Here is a 12005-nt window from a genome sequence, read left to right as displayed (position 1 = left end):
TCGTAATTATTTTCGTTAAAAAAAGAATTTTTTCTAAGAAAATTTTTGTTATTGTAATTTTAAAATAAAATTCATAATTTTCAACGGCAAAGTATCGTCCGTCTTTGTCGTTTTCTTTATCGTACAAATATTAAAATATAATTCTTCTATATATTATTCACAAAAAAATCTATATGTATATTTTAATTAAATTTTAAATAGTTACGATTCAATTTAAGATTATATCGTAAAAAATAACATGCCGCCACTGCTCTATGGAGACATACTGAAAAGGGACTGTTTTACTCTTTCCATATCTTTACATCGTACATTCTAAAAAAGGATGTTAAGCTTGAATATGAAGCTTTTTCGCAGGTATCAGCAGGAAATTCTGCAGCGCCACACGGACCGAGGATGTGTTAACGACTTATAGGAGAAATGTGTGGGAGAGAAATTGGAAGAGAAAGAGTGCCTGCTTTGCACAGTACAATAGTGATGTACTGTCTTTTGCTATTACCGATACAGCTCGGTAATAGCGATAGTGCAAGTATATATAATGTTGTAGCTTCAATTCGCTTTTATGCAGAAAAGTCCGTGCATAATATCGGGGGTATGATTTCGCAGTGAAATTTCATTATGTCGAATACCAGCCGAACGAAATTTTCATTATTTGATTATGAATCCCCTGCGAACGTCCGCATTAATTCTGGAAACGTTAACAAGAAGTTAATTACCAAACAACATTAATATAGTTTTTATATGTAATATCAAGGGATCTTGTCATCAATCGTTAAGACAGCAAAATGTAATGCAAAAATAATTACTACTTCATCAAAGCTTTATCATTCACGTATAATATAATTACTGAGAAATATAATTAAAATTATTAAAATTTGACACATTTCAAAATACCATTATGTATGTAATGTTATTGTTAACAATGTATACTTCCTCTATATATCTTTCCCCCCCCCCTCCATTTTTCAATATTTTTTTCTATATCATGTTTCATACATGTTGTATTTCTACTTCATTCCATGACGTACACGTTATCACACACAGACAGGTCAATGTTCGTGGTGAATGTCGGCTCGGCCAGGTGTGACATCAAGGTCCACTGAGCTAGCATAGATCCCGCGTTAGTCGGCATTTTTCCAAGCGACTTTACGTAAGGGGATTAAAGCGAAATCGAGCTTTAAATTGATAGACAGAGAGAGAGAGAGAGAGAGAGAGAGAGGGGGGGGAGAGGGGGGGGCAGTGGCATTGATCGGAGTCGGTTTCACTTAAATCGCCGATGATGCATGCTAACTGGCAGTCGCGCCCATTAGTGATCGATCTCCCGAGCGGAGATTGTCTATAGGTCCATACATGACCACGATGCTCGTAATTGGCTTCATCGGCATAACCAGCTGTTGTGTCTGGCGTCTTTCATCGTTCAAACGGAACAGCTTGTTCCTTCACAGACTCAGCAAATATATGAAAGTAAGGAGCTAATTATAGCCTATAAATGAAACGACATTTGAGTATAAATTTTCTTTCGCGCAGAGAAGATGGTAAAATAATTCAACGTAAAGCCAGTTTACTTAATTGAGACTCATTTATTTATTCATATTTATACTTTTACGAAAGATGATGCCTTCTGTGTAATTACTTATATCTCTATTATATCAGTTGATTTAAATAGAAAATTCGGAGAAACTATATTTTATTTTATTGGGTTGTGAAATTTATCAGTTTAATTGTATTTAATTTTAAGACATTCCCTTCTGTCTGAAATATAAAATAAATATGATATGAAATATTAAATAATATTGCGCTCTTCGTACCTTGTATTTGAATTATACGAAAACATTTACAGTTAATCGTTAATTTGCGAGTTGCATGGCGTACTTCGAGGATAATTTAATTAAAATTATAATGATATATTAACTGATAGAGATCCCTTTACACTAATGCATCAGTGATATCGCGCATATTTTATGTACCTGTACAATGGTCGCATCTAATAATTTATGTATCGTCGACGATGCGTTTTCAGAGAAACGGGTAACCGACATTACATAATTCATTGAATTTATACGAGCAGAATAGCAAACTGTATGGACTATAGCGTCATAAATCATGACGGCTTAAAACAAGAAAAATCGAAGGATGACAGCAATGTAATATTTTTCGTCAAGAATGTTTGCAACATAATATAATATTTTTCAATAATGCCAAAGTGATGTAAATTTACTTTAAATATTCACAATAAATATTATTGGTAATTGGTAGGAGGTTTTACTAGAAAAAGATATTTGCATACGTATTTTTAATTAAAAAGTATTTTTATCAATCAGAATTTTTAATCGGAAACTAAATATTTGTTTTTCTTATTTTAATGAATCCATTAAGATGAATTAATTGACTGAAACAAATTGTAATTGCCAGATCATATATATCATTATAAGAACATTCGGAAAAGTAATTTGTAATTTTAATACATAATCAATATTGCGACCTTACTTAAAAATTTAATGTATTCCGAGATATCATTAAAGCTGTCCGATTGAAAGTGTTAAATGCAGTGCATGCATGTCCCATACGAGGAAATCGCTCCGAGGATTCATTATCGGAGCGGTTTCGTCGAGTTGCCTGGCATCATGGAGACGTGCACGCTCTGCAGAGTGCTGTGCATTATAGATTATTGTTGCCCCCATTGCTACACAATCTACATAGATATATATGTTATCCAACCGTCTCGGCGTGTTCCATCACAGGCGCATTCGCAGCGGACGTATGCGAGCACGCCTATATGCATAGAACCGATATACAGTCATGTAGGTACTAACTTTGAATGATGTGCGCGATCGGAGAAACAAATCTCCTTTCTTTTATCTCTGCATCCGATTGAATACGTTATGAGAGCCATTGCTTTCAATTATTTTTACAAAATTAATAATTAATTGACTTGATTTCATATCAAATAATTTCTCTTACTTTGCATAACAAGAATGCAATATCTACCTGATAATTCGATCCCTTAGATCTTGTTTGCGATGGTTCTGTCTACAGACGAAAACGAAGACTTGTGATAAATAATTGGTCCTAATCGTACTGGGAACGGAACTATCCCATCTCTATGAGAAAACTCGTAGTATATCGTTTTAAGAATGCTCGAGAGACCTTCGCTCGACTGATTCGCAGTTGCTATCATTAATTGGCCGGATAGCAATTTCTGCACCGTGATGCAGTCTTTCCATCGATTTTCTCCTTTATAAGAATATAATTTTCGACAAAGACAATACATATTTTATATTGTTAAAAAGTAGAACGTTGTTTCATAATACGTAATAAAAAAAACTTAATGAAGGTAGGCCTTTAATTTTTAAACGATTTAAAATGATTATAACAGTTCTCTGTTTTATGCTAGATTATTAATAGATTACTTATAATTGTAACAATGATATATTTAAAATATTACATATAAAAAATTAATAATTTATTACATACAGATAAATAATTGCATATTAGTAAACTTATAAAATCAAGATTAGTAAAGTATTTAACAAAACGACTATTTAACAAACTAATATAAATTGTAATAAGATATTGATTGAAAACGTTATTATGCTGATCAAAAATTAAACATGAAAAATGTTGCTCGCAAAATATCTTGGAAAGAAGTATATACATATATACATAATAAACTAGAATAAAAATATTATAATTCTAAACTATATTACATCCAATTTGAAGTATATTTGAAGTATATTAGATCATTCAGAGATAGCTGTATTAATTAACCAATAAAAATTCAAATACTCGCAAAAATTCTGACCGCTCGTTGAGACATGAGAACAGCAATATAAAATTTTCAGTTGCTTTTAATATACGGCGGGAATTCAACAGTGGTGTTTTTTAGCAAAATAAAATGTTTTTTCAAGCGAGCTCACATGACAGACGATATTGCTATAACTAAAATAACAGCCTTATTTCACACGCAAATTTCCATTTCGGCGAAAACCCCGCGTTCTCGCGTTCTCTCGTGTGATTTACATCTGGCTTGCGACCAACTTCGCTCGTAATTATCCGCGTAATTCGACCGATCGAACGATATGCTCTCGAATATCGCGATATCAAGGATCCGCGATTTTGGTATTTATCCCCGCATGCTCATAAATCGCCACGAATTATGCAATGCGCCCTACGCGCGCACAAATACGCCACTATGACGCAATCATTATCGCCATGAATTTTAGAAATAATTTTTTGTAGCCATATTGTAAATTGTTACAATTCGCGATTGCCAATTAAATCATTTGAGTAACGTTAATATAGTAATATCGCTTCAGATATTTTATGGTATGTACGATGTACATTCTACATACATTGCATATGTATACGATGTATACATACATATATCATGTATATACCTGTATATGATGTAGTATGGCAGTTTACGGATTTTCCCGATGTTCGAAGACATAACCATCATATGTCGCTTTCGATGAGTAGCATTTCCACAATATCAAATTACAAGATAGCGTCATATTTAATAGAGAGTTATCGATCAATGGAGAACTAACTGTTCGATGTTCCTTGAATAGGTAAATTTACACTCGTAACGGCGTAAAAATTATTATTCTCATCGAATATTCTTCCATAGATTTTAAATGAAGCGGCAGATTGAATTCTGCGATGATCAGAGTGGTTTCTTTTGTTAAATTTCCATTCTTTTCTGTAGAATACAATACTACGTTTTATGTAATCTTACTCATTGTCGGTGACATCAGCATTGTGTCGATTATTTAAAAACTTTTTTATATAAAATATGTCGAATTAGGTACTTATTTTGTTATTAATTGTACTTAGCGATCAAAAGGCATTTTATTATATCAAGCACCTTCTTCCTATTTTAAAGATTAAAAATGATTAATTCTGAAATAAGAAACGCCAGATAATGTAAGAATTCTTAATTTACATTATTTTTCATTAATAATTAATTATTGTAATAACGTAAAATAAAAAGGCATCAAATTTAACTGTAAAAACTTAAGGAAATTTGCCAATGCGAGCCTACACAAGATGTTCAGTGTGATAATAATGATTCATGTATTCACAAAAATATAATATACATAATTACAGACGTTTCGACATCAATGTTGTGTTTTCTTCAAAGCGTAAAGAAATATAATCTTCCAGTATACATTGAATTTATTCGATATGTGTTATTAAAAGTGTAATAATTTTCGTCAAGACTGTAATCGTATCTCGTCGAATACTCAAACTACTACGAAAGTCACTATAATAGAAATTAAAAAACAAGATTGTAACAAAGAACATTAACTTAAAATCAAATTAGCAATTGTATACTGACTACTATTTACTTGAGAAACAGATTAACAATATAATAAGAGAATGATTTGAATACGTTGCGTTTCAATTTGCTTATGAGGTCAATAGCAAATTCGTTTGTTTATCAGAAATAAAATTATCAAGTATGGAAGCAGCACTCATCCACAAACAATGATATAATTGATTCAATAGATCTGTGACGTTCTGTACATTTAAAGCGTTTCTCTGTTTTTTAATATAAATTGCTTCTGAAATAATTAATTATTGATTATTTTTTAAAATATTATTTTATTCAGTTTGAATCTGAACTATAATCTCTAAGAGAGAGTAATATAACGATAAACGTGTAGATACAAGATAACATGTAGATACAACCTGTAATTCTCTTTGCTCGAAAGGACTTCACTGTTTATCGTTTACCATTTACTGTTAATGTAAACGTGGGACCAACCACATGTTACTTCTGTATCCTAGCCAAAATATAAACTATAGTTACAGTTCTGGCCACAGCAAAAGACCACGAGTAGGGATGACCTCAAGTTTCACCCGTGGTATAACGGAATGCGCAACTCGAGGAAATATCAAACTTTGCAAACTTCATATCCCGCATCAATACTAAATTATGTGATGCTCGTGATTCGAATCTCTCTCTCTCCATCTCAACTGACTTTTGTTATCTCAATTTCAAGCAACTACATTCACATCTCTAACATCTTCAGCAGATGATATTTAAATTATCAGACTAAACGGAACAAAGAGGGAAAAGAGAAAACAAAAATTATGGATTAAAATAATATTAATATTGATAAAAAATAATGGAAGGTAATTTTTAATTTACAGAAATCCAAACATTATCGACCATCATGGGAGAAACGAGACTCTTTTGCCAGCTAGTAGAGAAAAGAGTCGATTTCGCAGCTTGTCCTGGGAACAATACGATCCAGTACATCAAAAATATTTAGAAATTGGTAAGTAATATACATGGTAGCGTATATTTTGCGATATTTGATACGAATAGATGGATGTTTGAAATATCAAACTATTATTGTGAAATAGAAATAAATTTTACAAATTAATAACAACAAAATTTCTTATCTTCGAATTTTATGTTTTAAAGTATCTGAATTAAAATATATAAAAATAACATAAAATAACATAATATTTTATTACACTAAATATATCGGAGTTACATTTCATATCAAATTTTCAAATGTCTGTGCTACATTATATTATTTATATTGTAGTAGAAGTAATTCAAGTGAAATGTTCAGAATTAAAATAAAGAGAGAAACGAACGTACAATTAGTCCCGGTAAAAAAAACTTCTAATTGTCATTGCGCTAATGCAACGGATTAACTCTTGCGAACGTCCAGAATGAGCGAAACATGTTAATTCCTCTTTCTCGTTTTTACATAAAAAAATATTGAATGGCAATGGGTGAAAAAAAACGAAAATACTTTTAGTTTTTGAGCAAATATCGAGACCATACTCAAATGGTACATTTCAAGAGTAACCACACTCGACGTTCGATTAGTCTTCACTTATCCGCGCATGAAGAAAACGCGCTGGCTGCCGCCGAGTTAGCTCGAATTAGAACGGGTCAGATCCCGAGCGAGCTTTCATCGTTTCGTACGTGAAGAAAGAAAAGGCGGGAGATGAAGTGTCGCGCCAGGAACATGGCTTGCCACTCGTGTGTAGCTATTCGAGCTCAGGAAAGAGCGGCTAGAGACTTTCCGCGAAGTCATTTTTATTGTGAGGACTGTGCTCGAGCACGTCGTAGATGACGCGAAATGAGCCCTTTGACCTGAAAAAGCCCGTGGCTTATTCTGTAGGCTATCCATTTACGTGTCCGCGAAAAATCGGACGCCCGCGCTAATTACTTTTCCAACGTCACTGTACTAATATCAACGGTATAAGGTAAAAAGACATTATATAGAGTGTCACCAAATTTACTTGAATAAGCGTGATTTTTTTCAGTTTTATTTTTATCAAGAAAAGCTTTTCATGAAAAAATTGTGTTCCACATTTTTTTGGTTCGTTTTTTCATAAGTTTTTTTATTTTACCTTTTTATACGTTCATTTCTTTTTCGTGTTCTTTTCAGCTGTATAGAAGGTATACTGCATATGCTACTACCCACACGAAACAAACTTACACGTCGAAGAATTAGATTTGACTTGAAAAAAATTTTTTATCAAGATCACACTGCTATCGAGAGACACGGCTGAAGGTGCTCGCCATTTTTCATCGGAAAGTCTGGTGAAAAATTGCGTTGAGCCAATAGCCTGCATTCCACGTTGCTCGAGTCGACTCGAATTGACTCGAGTCGATTCTCCGAGACGCCCGCGCGTGATCCGAGAAAAATGTGCCGTGAAAATGGAGCAGAAAAGGGCGGATACTTTCCCTCCTCTCGTGATTAATTTTTTTTTTTTACCTCCGTCTCTCTTATCTAACCGCAGTAAAAGCCACCGGCTGAAATCTTACCCCCGGGGCAACAGAATTCTCACCAGAGATATCAGTACATCATGTCTAACGTATTCGTTGGAATTTACATTATGAAGATTTGGATTAATTCTCGTATTCTCTCATAAATATTATTGTTGGAAAGGATAAGTTTTTTTTCATCTTTCATCCTTTTTTCTCATAAATCAACTTAATCGTATAATTTATCATTACATTTTTATTTAATAATTGCTTCATTTATTCACATAAGCAGTCCAGATTCACTTAGTATTGTGTTTCACGATTTCAACGATAAGTTAAAAATTTTTATCACAATTGTGTACTCTATTGAAAAACAAAAAAAATCCAATCGCAATATTCGGTTATTCAATACATAATCTTACAATCTTATAACATAACAGCATGATGAACGGAAACGTCTAAATGTAATTTGAAAAACGTCAGGCATTATTGGAGAGCCTATTTCGAATTTTTACCGTAGCGAGGAAATTCAATAATCTTTTGTCCCTTCGATTCGGTTTAATCATCGATTTCCGGCAAGACGGGAGGGGCTTTCGACCGAAACGAAAACAGCAATCGTCGGCTCGAGTGGTCGTTGTTTTACGTCTCGGCATTCCGCTTTTGTTCCACCCACCCGCTCTTACCGCAGCGTTCGCTATCTACTTCGCAATAGTTTTTGCCCCACCCATACCTTCTCCTCCTTTGTAGCTACCCTTCCTCACATAAACGTGCTTTGCTTTCGAATCGATTAACCTTCATGTTAGCTGAAATGTTGTCCCACCTTATTTATAGCGTAATTGTTTTTAATGTTGTACATTTCTCGAAAATTTCGTATCTTGATAATTATTAGATTTAACTAGATGAAGTAATAAATCTACCATTAGATTTATCATTTACCAATCAATAAACTCTATGTTTCCTGCGTTTTTTCTATCTCAATCCTTACAATATCACATCGTGTAAATATATGTAAAACTGTATAGAAGTCTTAAAACTATTTTGCATTCCCGATATTCTTCTTCAAATAGAGATGCTTACTTAATTAAATTGAAACTCCAGAATCCTTAAGTCCACTCTAATCCAAAATCTAAAGCCTTCGGCTCAATTCAAGAATTTAGTTTTATGGTATAATCTGAAACTTTTAATGCCTCTCTGTTTGTAAAAGTAGAATTCCCCGGACGTCTAAAATCAATAAACTCTAAAACTTAAAAACCGGAAGAAATGAACTCGTACGAAAACGAGTTTCTTTAATTAAGCCAGTTGGATGGCATAATGAATGTTTAATTAAAGGAAAAAGTTTGGCAACAACTCGATTACACAGAAATTAAAACAATTCCACATGTCGTTTTCCTATTTTACAAGTAACGTTTAAAAAATTAAATTTTTCGGAAAAGGGGACAAACTGTTTTGTAATAATAACACGAAAATCACATTTTTTGGTTTACTACAATATTATTCGAGAGACTTTTTCTTAGACTTCTATTGCAAGCTTCGCTAATTCACAACTACTTGTGGTTGTTACGAATGCTATTGTTCATAATTAAATCAAATCCCTTCATATTTTCTTTTTTTTTTTTTGTTTTTTTGTTTTCGTTAACACACCGAGAGCCCGTAAAGCCATGATGAGCGCGGTGCTGGGGTTTATATTCCGTTCATGATGAACGGTGACATTTGACACGGGTGGGCGCTGTCGCGTTCTCATGACACTGGGCATATAAACACCTACAAGGTGTTCCATAAAGCTTCGTAGTAAATTTGCATAGTATAATTTTACGATATGTTTAAGTTTTTGTCAAATATTTTTTCAAGAATAACGTGCAAGCGCACCATTTTTTATTATTATTTTTTAGAAACTCAACATGAGCACATGTGTTACTAGAATTTGATTTTGACTTCATGAAAAGATGAGAAGGAACTTGTAATTATTTCTTAAAATTTATTATACAAATGTAAATAACATTTTTTTTAGATATTAAAGAAGGAGATAATGGAAAATTGAAAAAAATTTGAATAAATGGCGCTTAATTAAACGTTTGCTAAAATTGTGTACAAATTTATCAAAACAATATGCTTCTAAAGTTGAATGACGGTTTTATGCAGAACTTGTGTAAACACACCCTATATAGGAGCAGAGCGAGAGAAGCTTGCAATGGGTTGGCAAGGCGCGGCGACGTGAAATAACGAGCTTAAATAGATTATGCGAAGATTACAAGGCAAGGCTGGCCAGCTTTCCGCGTGTGCGAATTACGGGGCGCCGCGTTCCGGTCAATCGATCATACCTATGCCAATAATAACTGCCAAAAGTTCAGCATCGTATTACCTTATGATTGAAATTACCGAGGAAAAAGTATAATTAGTCAACACAGATGAAACACAGTATACGTATATTTGTTTAAAAATTGTTTTATTATAATTAACTGAAGAGATTCATATATAATTAGTTAATTAGATTTAAAGATATATTACCGAACGTATCTTTTATAATAAAATTATGATGAAATTACAGATTTTTCTACATTGTATCTGTTTGAAAGTACAATAATATAAAAGGTTTGACAGCGATTTCGAATCTGAATAGAAAAATATTTTAATACGAAGCAGACATGTTATATCAATGAAATTGACAAAACAAAAGTTAGCACCTATTGCAGCTGTAAAGAACAAGCTGTTCAGAGGCTACTTTTCCTGTCTCCTCTTTTGAGGAGACTCTTCCTTATCCTAGGATTAAAGGTGGGATGAAACCTGGGAAGGCTTGATGGGAGCGGCGTCCCAAGACTATCGCCGAAGTATAAAGCGCTAAACAGCAAGTTCATCCGTCGAACTTTCGAAGCCTCTAGACTTTGCTCTTACCGAGATTAGTCGGGCTGGGCCGGAAGTTCTACGGAAAAGTTGGCAATTTATTACAAAATATTGAAGGTGACATCGCCGAACTCGTGGACCGCTTTCTACTCTTCCTTTGGCTGTCTCGCGCAATAAATATCTCGTATATTGGCTTCCGTCGTCTTCTCGTATTCATTCAACTTCGCGTTACTTTGGCGAACCAATGTTTACTACAACGTAAAGAGAAACATGCGAATTATAATGAATCGATTAATAATTCGATATAAAAAGTAAACAAAAATCAGTCTTAAAAGATTTAAATTCCAAAATCTTTTGTTCTACCATATCTAAATTAATCATTAAAATAAAAGCTCGCAATTCTTTTGTCAACGTGAGTATTTCTGTACAAAGTAACAAATTCTGCGTGCAAGCAAAAAAAAAAAAGCGAAGTGCTAATTATTGCAATTTAAAGCCAAATAATCTTTGAACAAAGCTTCTATAATTGATCGATAATTGTCGGCTCTAATTAATTCCCCTTTTTCCTTAGATACTCGCAGTTGCCCCACTCTCTTTTGCATCGAAAACATGTAATGGTATTCATTTTAAACGAGGCGTTCGTTTTATGATCACATGTTAAAGTGTACTGAAGATATATCGCTGGATACGAGAGATGAGAGGTTGACTTCATGTTCGCAATTTCCTCACTCTTTCTTATTTTCGTTATGGCTATATATTTTGCATTCCGGATTCTTCTTTCCTTACAGTACATTGTACTGTATTAGACTTATAGCTACCAATGTTAAACTTTTGGCAACCAAGTCCGCACGTGTTTTAAATAAACGATTGGTAAAAGTACCGATTAGGGGACCCAGCCCCAACCTTGACCTCGACATATGTTGTCAAGGTCATAACCTTGAGTGACCTCCAACAGATTTTAGCCGTTGTTCGTTTATTCGTTAAAAAGTTATTAACAGAAAAAGTTTGAAAAAATAACATCTTATTTCTGCTATATGTAACATTAAAAACTATTCTATATTCTTCCTTGCTTACGTAATGGCTTTCTACGCGAAAGGCGTTCCATTCCATCCTCCCTCCCTGCCAAGGGGCATTCGACTTCCCATTTTTTATTATACTGAGTTATAATTTTTATTCATGGCTGATGAGGACTAAGTGAAGTTGAAACGTTCCGTGAAATTTATAGATTTGAATAAAATAAATATTATCATATTGTACATCTAATATAGCTCGTTTTAATTTATAACCTGGATAGCTTCTATATTTAATTATGTGTAAGTTACACGAGCACAAGAAGTGACACTGATCATTCATTTTACACACACACACACACACACACACACACACACATACATATATATATATATACATGTACATATAGATAGATAGATAG

At 33.4% G+C, this 12005-nt stretch overlaps 1 protein-coding gene across 1 annotated transcript in view; it reads left to right on the top strand.

Moving 5' to 3' along the window:
• The window catches only part of LOC108749553 (neuroligin-4, Y-linked-like), a 251026-nt gene that overhangs the window by 203154 nt on the left and 35867 nt on the right, over positions 1-12005 (top strand). Inside the window, exon 10 of the mRNA XM_018488328.1 lies at positions 6157-6284. Coding sequence (XP_018343830.1) covers positions 6157-6284 — 128 coding nt within the window. The remainder of the gene's footprint in view (positions 1-6156; positions 6285-12005) is intronic.

This window comes from Trachymyrmex septentrionalis, unplaced genomic scaffold, assembly GCF_001594115.1.
Source record: "Trachymyrmex septentrionalis isolate Tsep2-gDNA-1 unplaced genomic scaffold, Tsep1.0 scaffold3, whole genome shotgun sequence".
NCBI lineage: Eukaryota > Metazoa > Arthropoda > Insecta > Hymenoptera > Formicidae > Trachymyrmex > Trachymyrmex septentrionalis.
Note: the sequence above shows the minus strand (reverse complement) of the source record. Positions and strands in the feature narration are given on the sequence as shown.